We start from the raw sequence: 19,125 nt of genomic DNA on the forward strand, positions 1-19,125 counted from the left end.
GGCCCTCGCCAGGCCCCGGAGAGGCGCAGGCAGCCCTCGCTGCCCCCGCCTCAGGCCCTGGGCGCTAGGGCGGGTCTAGTTTGCGTCGCGGTGTCTCTCTGTCCCTCCCCGCCCGGTCAGACCGGGAAGAGAACGAGATGTGTCTGGGCACCTTCACCTGGGAAAAAGTCCCGGGCGGGACCTGGGCGCTTCCCCCATCCCAGCCTGGCTCTAGCGCCGCCATCCCGGGTGGCTCTCCGCCCTCCTTCCGCAGCCCTGTCCATGCTTCGGGGCTGTGCCGCATTCCTCGGCTCCTGGAGATCCATCTGCTTGAGGCCCCTCAGCCTCGAAGCTCGAGGGTTTGTGTAGCTGCTGGTTTGCTGAGCTATGAGCACACCGCAGCTGTTGGAGACAGTCACAGGACTATCTGTCAGCCCCGAAAAGAGATCTGTTCTGCCACTGTCATTGAAGATGGTCTTTATGGTGTCCAAAGGCTTCAAAAAATGATCTACTCCTCATGATGGGATAATGAACCTACAGCACTGCATTATGCTCCACTGTTGCCCGTGGTAAAGCACCTTGCATCAGCAGGAAGTTTGAAGCAAAAATGTTTAAGTTATGGTTGCTGCACTAGAAGCTGATGGCTTACATAGTGTGAAGGTGCACATGTAACTTTTCCATGTTTATGTTGTAGTGATACCACAAGGAGTAATGGGTGCGAATTGGGAAATTTAGGTTAGGTGTAGGAAGAAATTCTTTACTGCTAGGGTGGTGAGGAACTGGAACAGGTTTCCCAGAGAGGTTGCGGATGCTCCAACCCAGGTAGCATTCAAGGCCAAGTTGGATAAGGCCTTGAGCAGTCTGGTCTAGTGGGAAGTGTCCCTGCCCATGGCAGGGAGGTTGGGGCTAAATAATCATTAGGGTGCCTTCCAACCTTAACACTCTATGATTCTGTGTTGGAGCAAAGGATTAAAGTAAAGGGATTTCTTAGCAGCCAGGCTTTTCCTTTCCATAAGGCTGTTGAGTTCTAGGCATGTGACTGACAGTTAATATATTATTGTCAAATGTTAACATAATGTAAGTCTTGTATCTAGTGTCACTTGAAACACCACAGCTAAGAGCAGAGTGTCAAGGGGAATTCTGGATGTGTTGCAGTAACTTGTAGGAAAACAGACCTTTAGATTTTTAGAGAGAATAAATGGGGAGGAGTGGATATCAGTGAAAGAAATAAAATTGCCAGTATCTCCCAAAGTTCTTAACACATGGAAACTTGTACAACTTCAAAATTGGTACTCTTTTTCCATTCCCACCCAGAGAGGCTTCCCTCAGGTCACTTGTTACTTTATGAAAGAAATTCTGCTTGTTTTCTTTATTTAATTTTCCACAGCAGCCAGTTGCAAAGCTAAGCACATCAGTAAGCAAAGCATCCAATCCAAAGCTTGCCACAGCTGTAATTTCTGCCAAAATCTCATGGTAATCTTCAGAGAGGAATTATATCCTCACTCAGCATATTGGAGACCTGGAAAAGAGAACAGAGTGAGGTTTGGGAAGGATATGTTATGCATCTTAAAAAACCCCCCAACTTTTACTGCCAGCAAGCTCTGAGAAAATAGCTGTACTTTGAGCAACAGTATTATATTTGTCCTAAAGCTGCAAAAAGTCAGATGGTCGAGTTGTACAGTTCAACCAAGCTGATTGTGAGAGTAACAGCTTAGTGCTTGTGCTTAGGAGCACAAGAACTCCTTCCAGTGCTCTGTCAGGCAGAGCTTCCTGCCACCTCTGCTGAATTGGAGTGTTGATTGGTATAGATGTGTATGAGGAACTGGGAACAGATGTACTCCTGGGATGGCTTTAATTTTCATCTCAACACTTTTACTTCTGGCTCTGAAACTCTGAAGCATGTACCTCGTTCTTACTTTGTGCATATGTAAGCACAAGCATGTAATATTGAGGAACTGCAATTTATCACATAATCTGCCTAGAAATGGCAGATTTTGTGTTTAGCTTGACACTGTCTGCTCATGTCTGTTGTTTACCTGATGTAATTGAATGGGTCATTGACTCGTTAGCCTGTAATAACTTGTGTTGAACTGGACATCTCCGTTGGTGTGGCTACTTTGAAGCTTTCTTAAATTTGGAAAAGAATTAGCAAAGTATAGACAGAAATACATGAGCAGTTCAAGGATGTGCAGCTGCTTTGCATGTGCTCTTTAAAGATCAGTAGAAAAAGATTTTTATGCTGTTCAGCTGAAAGTAGTGAGACTTAAATATTAATGTGGAAAAATGGGCAGATGAGACAAGAGCAGACATGAATGAATAAGTAGTGCATCCTGTTGTATAGGATAACAGCATGTAGAACACTGGCCTGCCAATAATAATCACGGAGGATACCCTGAGGAGGAGATGAACAAAACTAGGGTAGGGAAAAATCGGTTTTAATTGCCAGTGCAGTGGCACTAATAGGAAGGTCAGGCCCTACCTTTGGGCTAAAATTAAAGTGTGTTAGAAAACTTAAAGCTTTGTCTCATTTTCCCATTGGATTTGTTCCTGCTCTTCTTGAGCTATGCAAGGTGTTTGCAACAAGTTCAACTGATTTAAAATGGCATTCCTTGTTTTTGCTTCTGTAACAACTAGCAGAGTTTTTCCTTCATTTGATTTTTTTTTGGGGGGGGGGGGGTGTATGTATGTTTGTTAGAATAGAATCTTTTCAATTCTTTTTCTGAGATGGGGAGGAGTCAGCTCTGTATGCACATGTGCATGCATATTTTACTAAATCTATAGAGAGGTAAACAAACTAAAGTACAGATTGATTTTAAAATCGTTGTGGAACAAATATGCGGCTATTCTTGCTGTGCTCATATTTCACCAGATGTTGCAAGTACAATGAGTAGTTATAAAAGAGGAAAGCAAAGTTAATATCTTCAATGGCAGAATTAAATTTTTCCATAAAGGTTTCAGACAGCTTTGTTTTCTTTATTGTAGTATCTAAAAACAGGGGGAGGTCTCTTAAAATCCCCTGGGGAAGCTCCCAAGCTTTTCTCTTTATAAGTGTCTTGCATGGTTATTTGCCAAATATTTTTCTCCATTGATGCATATTCACTGGCTCTATAAGTCACACAATTACAGTTTTGTTAAATGGATCTACTCTGATACTTCTTTTTGTCCAGTTGTCATTAGCTGACTTTTTTTTTTTTTTTTTTTTTTTTTAGTAGCTTATAAGCAAAAAATAGTTACAGCAAATTTTATGGAGGCATCTTTTTTGTCATGTCTGAGTCATAAGGCGCATTTTATTTCTGGAGAAAATTGAGTGGTTTCTGTACATGAGACATCCAAACTTTCTTAATATACCATAAAAACTTCCTGCTTCCATTTTTGTACTGTAAGACATACATTTGTATTAATAAATTATTTTCAGATATCAATAAATTCATAACAAAGCTTTTATGGAGCAAAAGAAAGTTATGCTTGAATTCTGCAAATGGATTTTGTTCTTGTTGCTTCTTTTTCTCAATTGGTTTTTAATAAGATTAGCAAAAGTAATATGATGGTTTACCTTACACCTCTGAAAGTTTCTGTGATGGTGAAAGATACCGTCTAACACTGCTAAAGTTATCTCAGCAGTGACTGCATGGTTCTGGCCTTGTTTTGCTGGTCCTCAGTAGGTTTTATTGAATAGCTTTTTAGTGGCAGAGTGAGAGTTGCAGGGGATTGAGTGTGAGTATCTAAGCTTTATACCAGATTTCAGCTCTGGTTTCTATGTGAGTGAACTGGTAGAGGGTTAAATCTGGGTCACATTTTTACCTCAGCATGCCATTTAGGTGATACAGTTTCAAAGTGGGGCTTTTTTCATTTCCTCTGCAGCCTGTGTTTTTAGGGAATTGCTTTGTCTGTGGCTGAGTTAATGAGCTCCCCTACTTTCAGTTCTAGCTGAGCTAGTATGAGTGTTTGTAGTTCTGTTTGAAATTTAATGGAACAATACTATTTTTTTACTAGGCAGTAAGTCTATATGTAGGTGGTGACAAGAAGGATAGCTGCAGGAAACAAGCATATAGTTTCTTTTCTGCCTCATTGTTTGCTTTCTGCTAGTGTTGGGGTCCTCCGAAGGCAGTTGTAAAGTGATTGTAACTGGACTTGTCATTTTGTTTCATTTAGTCAGACTGGATTTTCCACTTTGGAACCACAGCCTGTGTTGTATGGAAGCACTAGAGTTGTAAAGCATGTTGGGCTGCAGTACTGTGATCTTTTTCATATGTTGTGCTGATTCTTTATGAAGCTTGATCCAATATTACAGATATAAAATTGAAATGGTGTTTGAAATATTGTTTTTAAACTGGATTTGAGCAGGTCCTCAGTAGATTATTATTTTAGTATGAAATCTTTCTGAAGAAAAGGACGTGACAAATTGAGGGAGGGAAAAAAGATTAATTTACTGCCAGATTGGGTGTATACTGATATTTTTTTACTTCTTTAAAACATTTTGCAACATTTCCATAAGCAGATCTTCAGAAGAGATAGCAAGCTGTGTGGTGCATAGCTCTCATTCATTAAAATATGTAGCATGCTTTACTGCATTAGTGCTTTCCATGAGTTTTAGTGGGACAAAACCTAAGCAGTTCTGTATTTAATCTATCTAGAGGATACCTTTATGCTCTTACATGAATATGTTACATCCCTAAATCCTGGCTCTAACTGTAGAACATGGGTCCAGAATGAGTTTAAGGGACATACTCAAGTTTACAAATGTGTTTATGCAGACACAGGGTGGAGCTGTGACCGCATCCTGTCACTTTTTGGTGTATTGTACTCCACTCTTGGAGGCCTTCAGCCATTCCACCCCTTCTGTGCAGAGATTTATCACAGGCTGGCCAGTACTTGTGTTCTCTTCCCTGCTTCTCAGAAGATGCTGTGTACAACCCAGTTGCCTCATAGTCTGTTTCATTTGACTCCAGAAAGGGCAATGTCAGTGCTCTTCTTGCACAGTGACAGTGCAGACTGTCCAATTTCTGTCAGGCCACAGTCTTTCTGCAAATTGAAATGCAGAGCTCTTGTTCTCAATTAGTGTGAAATAGCTCTTCCTGAATTTTGCTTTGTTAAATGACTGACTGACTCTCAGTATTTAAAAGAAGAACTGAGAAGAATCCAGTTAATTTGCCCTAGTTCCAAGTTGAAGTCATGCAGAAGTGCTATGTTTTGTAGTTAAATATAAGAGTATGCCAGAAATTGTATGAGAGATTTTTAAACCTTTTGATTGACCTGTGGTGAGTGACAAGTTGAAATGAAACTTGAAACCACATGACTTCAGATTTTACATTTGAGCAATTTCAATACTTAAATAATGCTGAGAATATGTTGTTTTGGCTGTATTTTCTTCCTTTGCTAATAGTAAAATGAACAAAAGGACAAGTATTTTTCTTTTGAAGAATGTAATAGCAGTTTATTTTATTTTAAATAGTTATTTTACAATTCGTTGAAATAGTTTTCCATGGAGTACTATTAATTACCACCCCCCCACCCCTCCTTACATAAGGTGGAAGATACTCTGTTGTTTCATCTAGTTCTAGGCAACTGGTTTGTAACACAGATTAATTTTGCTTTCGAAGTAAGAATAGTTCCCAGGCAATGCCTTCTCGTAGGTCATTGCAGAAATCAGTATCTTGAGCGTGTGTATTTCTGAAGTGTGAATTTTGTACTCTGGTTTTTCTAATTTAGTAGCTTCGTTCTTCTTGTGTCTGCAATATTAATTTCAATAGCTTTACTAGTTTTTGTTGAGACAGTACATCTTACTTGTCTCTCTCTCTCCCTAGCTGCACGTGTAAGCTACACATGGGTAATTTTAACACAGTAATTTTTTTTTAAATCATTGCTCATCTGGTGAGTTTCTTGTCTGACATGCTAAAATGCTCTTCTGCCATCTGTGAAGACACAGAAAGGGAACACAACAAATTTTTTTTTAATGCTCTCTATATAGACGTTTAGAAAATAGGACACTACAATGGATTTGAGTTACGATATTTCTGTTGAAGTATGGTATGCCACATATGACTAGAATTTGTGTTCCTAGACACTTTGACAGAAGTATGATTTCAACATAGCTTCAGTTGTGATTGGTTTTAATCTTGTGGTCCGTGGGTCATTCACTTCCCCCCCCACAACCCCTCAGTTCTAGAGCTAGACTGATACCAACAGTAAGATCTTGGAGATCTCTAAAAATGTGTTGTTGATACAGTATTCTTAACTAGCACAGCTATGTTTTTACATTTTTCTAGCTTCCTACAGCAGAAATCTTTGTGTTTATAAATACATGTATTTTTTTCAAACTACTAGTATAATTTTTCCTGTCAATATTAGCATCCTACAGTTTTCATTCATTACCATTCTGTCAATTACTGCTCATGCCTGTCTTGACAGTGATCTTTGTTTCAGATCTTTTCTCGATTGTCTTATTCTCTTGTACACCATGTGCTTCCTTAGAACATAGAGTATTCCAGGCCACAGGATTTACCAGTTTATTAGAAACTGATTAGCAAACTGTTTGACTTAGAAGTTCTGTTTGAAGTCAGGAATGATGCTGGAGTAAGAAATGGTTTCAGGGCTTTCAAAGAGTTATCAGAATGTGCCCATCCACAAAGTGATTGTTGGAAGCAAGTCCCTTCCCAGAACTCCGGTGTTATTGGCATAAATTTATTATAGCTCTCCCTTAAGGACTGGAGTACAAAAACGTGGACTTGGGTATATCAAGAGATGCTTTATTTAGCCATCTTGAATTTTTGTTGTTACGAATTTCTTTGTTTCATATATATCAACTTTTATTTAGTCATTCATGTCTACTTTCTCTGGTTTTGTACTGATTTTTCTAGGATAAGTTGGATATCTGACATTATTGTGGTGGTCTCTCCTGAAAATATTGAAACAATGAAGACTATCATTGAAAAATATGGCCACAAAAGAGTTACAGTAGTAGAAGGTGGAATAACTCGTCACCGATCAATATTCAATGGACTGAAAGTATTTGCAGAGAATGAATTTTCCAGCCATTTGGTCCAGAAGCCAGAAGTAGTGATTATCCATGATGCTGTGAGGCCTTTTGTTGAAGAAGATATTGTTTCAAAAGTGGTTATGGCTGCTAAAGAACATGGGGTATGTATTATACACAATGCAACTCTGTAATGTGCTTTATACTGTACAGTTTAAAATCATGATTGATAAATCAGGAATTTGCTAGTGATATTATTAATGTGTGATGAGCTTTTTTAAAGTAGAATGGATCCAGATTCCCTATTATACAGAGAGGTCAGGTGGGGGAGGTTGACATTTTTTAAATGCTGTAGGTATTATTTGCTACAGGGAGCAATTGTTGCCATAGAGACTGTCAGTAAGAGATTGAATCAATTGGCAATTTGTTAGTTGAAAGGTAGGTTATGTAATGATAGTTTACCTTTTTTCCGTGCAGAATCATCGCATAATGCTATAGCAGTTCTGTTACTGATTATTTATAATAGCCAAAGAGTGTGTGTACTGCATTGGCTGACTTGCAAACTTTGTGCTTTCACCTCAAACTTATATGCAAGTCCTGGATAAACAGCAAGAGAAGATGTAAGCATTGAAAACTGCTGGGAAACAGGGTAAGTGGGACATCTCCAGCAGTAGGTTGGATATTATCCTGTTTAACACTGCATCTGAGGACTGGGATTAATCACAGAAAGCAAAAAGATTTCTGAGAAAGTAAGTGATATATGAAAGGAAAGAGTTGGTAGAAGTTCTGTTATGCAAGTAGAAGGATAGGAGAGGCATGCACTAGCAACAAGAGGAACTGTTAGATGAGCTGCCTGAGTCAGAGATGTAAAGAAATCATGTCTTAGCCACAGGCTTGTTTTTGTTTGCAAAATTTGCTATCTTTAATTTGTTTTTGAATTCTCCATTAATAAGATGCATAATGCTTCCCTGCTTCTAGGACATGGTTTGAAATGGAAGTCAGATACTTTTAGTGATTGCTGATTGTTTCTCCTAGAAAACTAGGAGAATGTACCGCTGCTTGTCTTTCCCAGAAAATGTGGTACAAGATAATTGACAGGTGATTCACAACTTTGAGAATGGAATAATGAGTCCAAAGAATGATCTGTGGCATTTCCTTAGTGCTCCTACACCTTCATGGTGTCGAAGTGACATATATAGCTTGTTAAAATATTTGTTATGAAAATCAAATTATGTGACGTCTCTCAGACCATTGTTGCAAATCTAAATATATTGAGCCTCTTCTTAGTAGGCCTATAGTTTTGTAGACAGGCTTAATAAGAAATGGCAATAAAATGGAAACTCTGCACTATAGTATTCAGTGATCTAGAACCTAGGTTTCCAGTTATTAAAATTTAAATTATGTTAGGTCAAAAATCTTGTTAAAATTATTTTTCATATAGCACAAAATAGCATTTAGCAGAGAATTGATTCTCTGCCAAAGACTTTAATATAAATCCTCTTTGTAAATCAGTTTTAAGTGTGATTCTTTGAGAATGGTAGAAGAATGGAGTTAATTGATCTGGTTTGGGGTTGAACGTTTCTGAATGCATTTATGTTGTCTTTGCTTATGTTAAGGTATATCATATCTCATTTGAATTTAACTTGTTCACTTTTTTCCTTGAAAGTTTTGTGATTTCAGTTTAATATTTTCTCCTGGATTTCTTTTTAATTGGATGTAAAGTGTTTAAAACAAAAAAGTAAGGGGAACCAAGGCAATCTCCATGGACCTTCTCAAATCAGTGTATTCTAGCTCATCTGAGCTTCTGACTGGTGGTTATTTCCTGACCTGGATCACTGAAATATCATTTGATCTCAAAAAGGTGATTATGTACATGAATAATAGTCTATTCCATCGCATAATGTTTGTCTGAAATGTGTGTGGTGATCATTTGCTCTGTGGTGGCTTTCTGTGTTGGCTTGAGATCCACTGACTTCAGCAAGGCTTGGGCCATCAGAGAGATGTGTGCTTGAAGTCTCTTACAGCTGGGTGTCATTGATTTTACCTGATAAAGTACTTGAATTAAGGAACATGAGAAGAATTTTGTTTTATGTAACAAATTGGAAAACCACCTTTTCAGAGACATGTGGCTGTTTCCACTTGAGAACTACAGAATTCTGAAAAGCTAAGTGGAAAGCTATGACTTTCTCAAAACTGGTATGCATGGTTTTGAACATCAGAAAAAAATTGATCCAGAGCAGCTATCATGTTTAGTTCTTCCTCTGGTCAAATTCTTTGCATATCTAAAAGGATGTCAGTTCTTAAATTTTTCAGTACAAAAAGTAATTACTTCCTCTTGTATTATGTAGAAAGGTACAAAATCTGGCAGAAACATCATATTAAATGACTTGTGTTAATAGGGGTAATGCTGTATTGTTATATGTCTGCATACCATATAGATAACATAATTATGAGAAGCTTTAATGTTCTTTAAAATGGCAATTGATCAAGTGAGTTATTTCACTTCTAGCTGCCAATTTTCAGACAAATAAACTGTTTTATTACACTTACTAATCAGTTTGTTATTTGCCTGTGGGAATAAAAATGTTTACCTTATCCAGAACTAATAAATTATGCCTTAAGCCCCCTAAAAAACTCCTTGGTTATGTAAAAATATTACTTTGTAACCAATTAAATTCTGTTTATGTTTTTGGGGTAATTTTGCAATTAAAATTATATGTTTCTAGAAACAAATTCTTTACAGCCAGTAAAAGTTGGGAAAAGTGGAAGCTTCAGAAGGCATCAATCCAAAGCCTCTAGCAATATCTCATTGCCAAAACTGCATTTTAAACAACATAACTAAAATGAAAAATGCTTACATGAAAAAGAAATCAGGAAGGTGGGGAGGAACTTGTCAGTTCTGCTATTGAAAGTTTACAAAAAGATGGCACATCCAAAGACTTTTTTTTTTTTCTTTAGTTAACATAAACTAGATTTGAAAGTAAAGTATGTTATATTGAAAGGACTAAGTCAAAATGGCATTCTTAAAAGTTGGTTTCTGGAAGCTGTCTAACATCATTACTTTGTTTTGAGCTTTAGCAAGGACCCGAACAAAGCTTACGTGCCAATACAACTGTACAGTGCTTCTCAGTCTTGTGGACTCCTACTCACACAGAGGCAGTCAGTCAAAATAATACTCCCAGCCAGAAAACACTACATGTTGTGCTCAGTCTGTTCCTCTCCTGCTGCCATTATCACTCTTGCTGTAGCAGAAGGCTGGAGCAGAAAACATGGACCCCTGTGGATCCTGTTGTTTCACCCACTTATTTTGCTATCTGTGCTTGCTGAGATACATTAGCAAAACTCGCTGAGTGGCAATCCAAAACCCACCTCTTTTTATTCACTGATAGTAAAGGAAGACTTGGGTGGATAAATAAGATGATCTGGTGTGGGGTGCTTGAATGGGGACAGAATGCTGGAGTGGTTCTGCCCCCTCTGACTTTTCTTTGCACTTTTTCTCTGGAGCAAATATCTTTTTATTTTCTTATCTCCTATGGTTGTGCCATATATAGAATATTTTACACTTGGTCTTTGTCCTCTTCCTTGTATTCAAAGACTGATTTTAGCCAGCTGCAAAGGCTGCATCAGTTACATGACTGTTTTTGATTCATATTTATACACTAGGTCATCTGGAGTTATCCTCTGCCTGTGTTCTCAGTAGTTCTGCTTTCATTGTATGCTTGGTGCTTTGCAGGGCTCTCACTGTCCTGTCAGACCCCTGTGCAAAAACAGAATCAAGAACTGATGATCTATTGCTATTACCATCTTGACATGAATGGAATGAGTTTTGTACTTTAGGAGTGTGACTAATGTCAATGTAAAAATAATTAGTAATGAATTGTAGGGGTGTTATTCATCAAATTGAGAATAAAATAACATTTTAAGACCTACATGCTTTTAGCCTACTAAGGCATATGGAGGACAGGGAGGGAATTAGAGAGCCATTATGGCTTTACCAAGGGCAAGTCCTTGAAAGATGGGGACAAACTTTTTATCAGGATCTGTTGAAATACGACAAGTAGTAATGATTTTAAACTAAAAAGGAGTAGATTCAGACTAGATACAGATTTTTTTTTACAGTGGGGTGGTGAAACACAGGAAGAGTTTTCTCAAAGAGATGATGGGTGCCCCATCCCTTGAAACAGTCAAGGTCCAGTTGAACAAGGCAGAGCAACCTGATCTCACTCAGAGTTTAAGACATCTGTGCTCCATTGCAGCAGGGCTGGACCCTTGAAGGTCCCTTGCAACCCAAACTATTTTATGATTTGACATTATTGTAAATATCAGGAGCTCCTTAGCAGCCCTGAATGTATGATGAAATTAGGCGTGGTTTTGCTGTTGTACAAAAAGGAGTTATACAATGCGTTTTTCCTTTTTAATGGATGACTATTGAAAGCATAGTGTTGTTTCCATAGCTTATGGAATTTTTGGTCCCATAGAAATTAAAATGTTCTCAGCCAAATTGTTAGTTGTTTTCTGTGTTGAATGGAGAACTAATGCATTATTAGTAAATACTTGTAATCTTAGTCCTAACAAGGCATAATGTTTGGTGGGAGGGCATTGGTAAGGGGAAAAACAGCTCTGTCATTTACCAGTCTCAATTTAAGTGGCTTAGATGATTCACTGCATTTGTTATGAAGGGTGCAGCTCACCCAACTGAAATACATAAATCATAGACAGATACTTAAATTCTCCCTTTAGAATTTAGATTCTCCCTTTTTTCTTGGCTCATTTGTGTGTGGTACTAACACAACCAGCTTAGTACTAACACAACTAGTATTTTTAAACGGTAGCTTAATCTGCCACTTTTTAGTTTCTGGAGGTCTACATGCATTTTTTTAACCTTCCTTTTTTTTTTTTTTTTTAATATAGGGTTAGTTTATTCTGAAAATAAATTTTGAGCATAGTTTCCTGTACTTAAGTGGTTGTTGAGGTCATTTTAATGTAATATCTATAAAATGTATCCCTTTAAATTTAGAGAAGCAACATATATGGTACTGTGGTTCATTTGAGACTAGTTAAAATCTATATTATTATGTCTGGGAAATGAAGCAACCTTTAGCAAAGATAAGTCTATTTAGCACCCAGATTTCTCCTTCCTGCAGCAGATAAAAGTTTAAAGAATAGTGTAGTGGTGCAAGAGTTGTTTTATTGAGTTATTAAGTTATTTTTGTAAGAATTATAAGTTATTTTTGTAATGGTTCAGTCCACTGTACCCCCCTGTGTTCTGTAATAGTTTCCCCCTTATGAGTTAGTTATATAACCAGATGTTTTATGCCAATCATTCCTTCCCTGCACCTCTCCCTGTCAATCCCCCCTCTCTCCTCTTGGTCACCCTGTCTGTCACTTCGAGACCCTTCCCTGGATTCTGGAAAGATCCAGGAGAGGCGTTGAGTGATAGGCTGGTGCTCGGGGAATCCCCTCCTCCCCTCCTGTGATTTGTTAATGGTTCAGAAGTTGACACCCCATGTTACACCCCCGTGTTCCCTGGTTGGCTGACCCGTTGTCACCACCCCTGGATCCTCCCCCATTTATAAGTGGCCGCAAGTGATCTCTGCTCTCTCTGGGCAGCAGTGGTCTGAGGCGGAGCTCCTTGCCTGACTCCCCTTAATAAACTACCTTCTACCCTGCTCAAGAGAGTCGACCCTTTTTCCGTCGCCGCAGTCGTAACTCCATCAGGTCCACTCGCCTTTGTGGGGAACCAAGAATCCACTGGGAGGAGGTTACTCGCCCTGCCTGTAACCCCAACCGATCCACGCTGCCGCAGTGCAACACTGAGCTAGCCTGTGGTCAACGCCTGCCAGGTGTGAGGGACACAGCAACAGAATAGTTCCTTAAAATAAGGGAAATCTTGTCCAGCATGCGTGAGAAGCTGAATAAAGGCCTTGGATCATTCTAGCAATTCCTACATGGCAAAATCTGGAAGAGGTTCTTAGCCATACCTCTCTGACTAAGGATTAAGCATGTAAATTTTACTCCTTTTCACCAAATATTGCCTTGGAAAAAAAGAATATCTGAGTTTTCAAGCAGAAAGGTTTTCAGCTGCATTTTGGCTGAGTTTATAATCTGGGTGGTTGTGGCAAGGACGACACCAGACCTGCAGGTTAGGTGAAGCTTCTGGAAGCCAACTTGGCCTGTTTCATATGCTGTAATAGTTTGCTGGACTGGTTCTGTGTTTATCCTCCTATTTCCAAGAAGTAAGTAGGCTGTAGTACAAAAAGAATTAAAACTGCCTTGAGGAGCCTGGGAGCATGTAGGAGAGAATTTGTGAGGTATCAAATCCATACATACATGTATTAAAATTACAATTTAAGCCAAACTGACACAGTAAGGTGTAATGATCCATTTTACAAGGCCCCTGGTAACAGAAAGTGTTAGATGAAGCCTGTGTAAAGAGGTGACTTGAAATTTTGAATTTAATGGACTGTAAGGTAAAGAAACTTGAGTCCAAGGTTTCCTGCAAGGAGAGGCACGAGCAGTTCTGAGAGAAGCAGCTGAGCAAGTTCACGAGACAAAGACATTTGATAAGCAAGTGCAGAGTTGCTTAGGGCACTGTGTGACCACAATCTCTAATGCCTTTGGGGTTTGGTTTATGCGTGGGAAAAGAGTTATTAATTAAACATCGCAGCTTTGCATTTGGTTGATTAAATTGTGCAAGAGTTTTCCTACAACACATTGAGATTTTTTTTTTCTTCTTCATGAAATGATGCAAATCATGTGTTAAATGATATGCAGTGGATCAATAGCCTTCACGTCATGATGATGATTTTGTAATGATGCACGCTGTCTACAGGAAAAGTGTTCTTCTTTAAGTATAAACCCCCTAAAAACAATTTTAACTCCTGTTGCAGTTGCTTCAAAATTTCTGCTCCACTGAGTACAAGTGCTAACTTGTCCTTATATTGATTTATTGTAATATGCGAAATCCTTTGTGGCAGAGTGTATGCTCACTGATAGCTTTTTGCAATGTAAATCAGTATTTGGGGTATGAAAGATGTCTTGCTGACTGTAAGTTGTGCTTCGTTGCTTGTTAGTGGAAGGTAATACTATGCAGTCAAAGTAAAATAAACAGTCTTGTTAATTTTAGTGGCAAAAATTATTGTTTCATTAATGCTTCATTAATTTTTAGAGTGGATGTTTTGTTTAAATTTTGCCATCTAGATTTGCAGTATAGCACAAGTTAGAACAAGAAAATGCCAGTAGCTCATCTTATTTTCAGTTATGTTGAATGAATGCCAAAATGTAGAGGTGTAAGTATGATTAAAAATGCTTCAAAAAATATTGAAAACTGATGGTGGGTTACTGGCCGTGTGATTTGCTTTGAAATATTTGAATTGCTTAGGCTGAATAAGGCGTCTTATAGAATCCATTGTAATTGTGTATAATGCACAACTGCTGCTGACAACTGAAAATAAATGGGTCATAAGAAACTCTTGAAACTCTGCACCAGCACGTGCTGCTTTTTAGGTGAGGGATGTCAGGGATGGTGTGTATCATATACTTAATATAGATCTTTAGTAGCATTATACAGACTCTATACCAAACTTTAAAATATTATTAAAAAATGTATCTAGAAGAAAAAAAAGTCTTGTTAAATGAGAGCATGTTGTTAAACATTTCCAGGTATAGCACTGTGACAAAAACAAAGTTAAATAATGTCGATTATGGTATTAAGTCATATTATTTTGGCTAATGATATGACAAAATACATTTTATGAAATGTACTGTACTATTGTATCTGTGGAAAACACTAACTTCCATGATCATTCTTGAATTCTCACAAGGAATGCACAGATAAAAATGCACTAGAAGAAATGCTATATAATTTGTTTGACACATTAAAAATGTGTATATTGGTTTCATCCTGTGAACTTTTGTAATTTTATGCTTTGTTGTTTTAAAAATTTATGTCAGTAGTTCAGGATACAAGAACAAAATAAATTACATTCTTACAACTTACTTTCAATCTGTTATTTTAAAAACTACAATTTCAATATGAAATCAAACGTTCACATAAATGTATCATTGTTTGCAGTACCACTCTTCTATTTTTCTTAGTGCATATGTACTTGGTTTTGCTTCTTTTCCACTTATGCTACATTTTTGAGCTTGTTTTCAGTACTGTGTGTTAAAAATTGTAGTCTGTGATACATCTAGTTCTGCTTATTTCCTCTGCTTGAAACATCTACTTATCTACTTTTTTTTTTTTTTTTCATTTATGTATTCCTATTGTTCTGTCTTTTTGAGGGGAATCTTTTTTATTTTCTCTGAGAAATCTTATTTGTTCCACAGAAAAACCTTTAGAATTTAGTATGTGGTTGATAAGACCAAAACAATATTTACTGATGTTTAGGAATAAAGACTTTAAATACAAAAGAACAGAAATTATGTAAATTAAAAAAGAACATGCATGATCTTAATTTTTGAGCAACAGTTGCTGTTATCTTCCTTAGTTTGCTCTAGCTAATTGAGGCTCTGACATGTCTTCATGTACATGTGCTATCCCCAGTTATTCAGATAGTATATTCTGATAAAGGTGACCTCATTAGAAGAAATGTTTTCTTTTTCTTAAACAGTGTCATAAATATACATTACATTTGTTTAAGGCATCCTATGTCTTTGAAGTCATTTCAATGTACAACATAGTGTCAGCGCATTAACATTGGATCAAAGTGTATATTAAATTTCTGATTAAACATCCCCTCTCTTTCAGCTAGGAATAAACACAATTATAACTTCTTCCTTCCTGGTGTTGGTTTAAGATTAACATGTGCCCAGTTGTAGTGAGTTCGACTATTGCTTCTAGCCAGCTGGGTAAACAGACTTTAAGGAAATTAGGTGAAGTTTAGCATACAAGATTTTTTTTCCTAGTTTTCAAAACTCCTTACATGTGTTCTAATTAACCTTCTTTTTGTGTAGAGATGATTAGGTTTAATACCTGTGTAAGACTAGGCTTGTTAAACATTTCAACCAGTTCTGTCCTTGGGCAATTAAAAGCTGCCAGTGCAAATGTGTCAAGATAGCTGAAATTGCACTGGCTGGTGATACTGCCTACATAAAAGAAATTCTAGTGCTCAGTAATGAGAATCAAACATGCCATAGCCATAAGGATTACGAATTTTGGGTTTTGGGTAGTTTTTTATTGTTTTGTTTTTAATTTCCCCAACAAATATCAAAATAAGGTAATTTAAGAATTATTCTTTTTGCTAAAGAAAATACCGGCAGAAGGTATCCTTGCAGAAAGAAGGTAATCCTTTTTCTTCAGACTTAATTTCTAATGGATACACAGCCCACATGGCAGATCGTGCTTGTTTGTCAGTAGAAGGAATAGGTAGAAGGAATCCTGGACCCACCACAGCACAGTCACATAAGTTGTGTCTATGCTACATGGGAGAGTCTGGGTGTGAGTGTGGGTGAAAGTATGCTATGCCCTGGACTCAAATTTATGTTTCTGCATGCTAATGAGACTACCTCTACCTTTATTGTGGTGCAGTGTTCTTTACTGAGTCATCTTGCTTGTCCTGTAGTCCTGGCTGACTCCAGGACTGACTCCAGCTGACTCCAGCTGTATCTCTGGTCCTTCAAGAGAAGTGTGCAGCTGATTTGGGGAGTCTTTTGGACACGACATTTACAGAATAAGTTGTGGGGACAGATGGTGACAGGTTTGAGTGAAAACCATGCAACCAAACTGCTGCCTTGCTTTGCTATCCAGAAAGTAGGTGGGTTCTGGGTGCAGAATGAGGTTATGAACTCTGAGGACTATGTGCAGGCTTGTAATAGTTCAGATTGGAAGCTTGGCTAGTTTGGACTTGAACAAGTGTTCACACCTAAGTATAGAAGACTTTGCTCACATAGTTGAATTGTTGTTTTCAACTGCACTTCTGTATAGGCATGGTGGCTTGACTTTGTTTCTGCCTCCATTATGTCCATTGAAATAGCGTTGTTTTGCTAGGATTTCTGTAGATTGGAAGAGGAAATACCCTAATTCTTCCATCTCTGCACTGGAACCAGAAAACGTCTCATAGATTAAGACTTTTGGTTATAAGGAAAAAAAACACAACCAAGTAGTCCTAAATAGGAGCTGGATACAAAATACAGAAAATGAAAAGAAAAAAAAAAAAAACACAAAAAAAACCCCCCCAAAAAAACAAAAACAAAAACAAAAACAAAAAACAAACAAACAAACAAACAAACAAAAAAAAACAACCACCAAACCAAAAAAACCCCAACAAAATGTAAGATGATAAGGTTAAGATATGGTATTTTAATGCTATACCTTAGATGTGCATTAGAAATAATTCTCTAATTGCTTTATTTTACAAAAATGGTTATATGCCTTTGTTTTATTAGATATAGAAGAAATCTGAAAAGAGCATCCTCTTAAATATGTGAAATATTTTAATCTGATAATTAAATTTTAAAATTTTGATTTGAAAGTTTTGTTTGATAAATTTGAAATAAGAAATCTTTCAGTAGAGCAATTCTTCTAACTTAAATGATAATTACTGAGTGTAGCTGAAATAGGTTGATTACTGTAGATACAATTAGTTTCAATGCAAATGTCTGAACAGAAATGCAGGTTTCTACCTGTTTCATGTATCAAAGATACTGTGTTTATTTCTGTAATTTTTTTTCATACTGTAGATGGCTGTGAATGCCCTTCCTGGAAAGTAGTTTGATCTGTGTAAAAGAATACTTTCCCTGTAGTAACATGTGGAAACAGTTTGATGGAATAAAATGAGAAGAAATTAATCATAGTTATTCTGAGCTTCTTTTGCTGGTCCATAGCCAGACCTAATTTAGACTGAAATTCTTATGTGATGGTAGTGTTTGGAAACATACAAATAGTCTTTCACCCAACAAAAACCATTCTAGGACATATTTGTAAACCGTTAGATACCTAGCTTGTCTAAATTATCATTGATTGTTATTGTTACATAGTTCACCAGTGTCCTAATGCAATCCTTGTCTTCATGGAAAAGCAAGATAAAATTGCTTGTATGTTTACCAAGTTCACAATTATAAAACTGACTTTAATGGTGTTCCAAGATGAATATAGTTGTCCTACTAAGTGTGGCAAGCTCTACCATCTCCAGCATACAGTTTCAAAGAAGTTAGTTGCTTTGAAATTATGAAAATGTATTTCTAACGTACTTCAATTTTCAATGTATATATGTAAGCCAAGATTATTTTTTCTAAGGCAGGGTGGCTAAATTATTTTTGAGTCTTGCTTCAGTTCTATTTTATCAGAGTTGAAAACAAGTCTGAAAAAAGAATTAAAATTTATAAATATGAATACTGAGAAAACATATAAAAGCTTAAGAATAGGAACATTCTTTTAAACTTAGCACTCAATGGCTTGCTTTTCTATGTCTCATATCAGGCCTATTCCTATGTAATATCAAAACATTGAAAATGTTAGTCGGGATGATTAAAATATTAAATAAGTAAAACATAAAATATGCACTTAATGCTACTAGATGGCTGAGAAGATAGCATAGAAAATGAATTTCAGGGGAGACAGGCTATGAATGGAGAAGAAAAATATTTTTGGTGTAATTAAAAAGTGAAAAGGAGTGATGTTAGAGAGATGGAAGGCTTTGCTCATTTATGACTAGACTGTAAAGTTTTAGGCTATCATTCCCACTCACTTGAAATTGAGGGTTCCACACTGGCTGTTTGAGTAGACTTTTGGGGTCTGCATTAATACTTTGGGCTTACTGGGGTAATACTAACTAATACTTACAAGGTAAGTGTGCCAAAGTCATAGCATGCTTTTTTTTTAGTAGGCCAGCCTGGAGGATTTGTGGTTATCTAAGCTTGTTACCATGCAGTTCTAGAACAAAAGGAATTGTAGTTCTGCATTTTTTGTAAGAATTTTGTGCCACTACAACTTTTTTTTCTTCCCAGTTCATGTCATTCAACTTGTTGAGATTTGCAGCTATTTAGCATTGTTCTGTTTCAACATTGGCTAACCCAAATGACCAAATCAGCGAAGCATGTTGGTTTTCATGCTCTTTTGGAGTTTTTGGCTCTTTGATAAATTGTTCTCGGTGTATTGTGCTTTAGGTGGGGAGTGTTGGTCTCGAGTGAATGCTGCACTGTGTTTTCGATATCTGTAAGTTGGATAATTT

General features: G+C 37.2%; 1 protein-coding gene across 7 annotated transcripts in view; it reads left to right on the forward strand.

Moving 5' to 3' along the window:
* Window positions 1–19,125, forward strand: part of CRPPA (CDP-L-ribitol pyrophosphorylase A) — a 122,441-nt gene that overhangs the window by 213 nt on the left and 103,103 nt on the right. For all 7 annotated transcript variants that reach the window (XR_009208433.1, XM_040082285.2, XM_040082257.2 and 4 more), the window contains exon 2: window positions 6,837–7,116. Coding sequence is in view for 6 of the 7 variants with exons in the window: in XM_040082285.2 (XP_039938219.1) it covers window positions 6,837–7,116 (280 nt within the window). In the remaining variant the exon portion in view is untranslated. The remainder of the gene's footprint in view (window positions 1–6,836; window positions 7,117–19,125) is intronic.

The sequence above is a fragment of the Hirundo rustica genome, chromosome 1, assembly GCF_015227805.2.
Source record: "Hirundo rustica isolate bHirRus1 chromosome 1, bHirRus1.pri.v3, whole genome shotgun sequence".
NCBI classification, from domain to species: domain Eukaryota; kingdom Metazoa; phylum Chordata; class Aves; order Passeriformes; family Hirundinidae; genus Hirundo; species Hirundo rustica.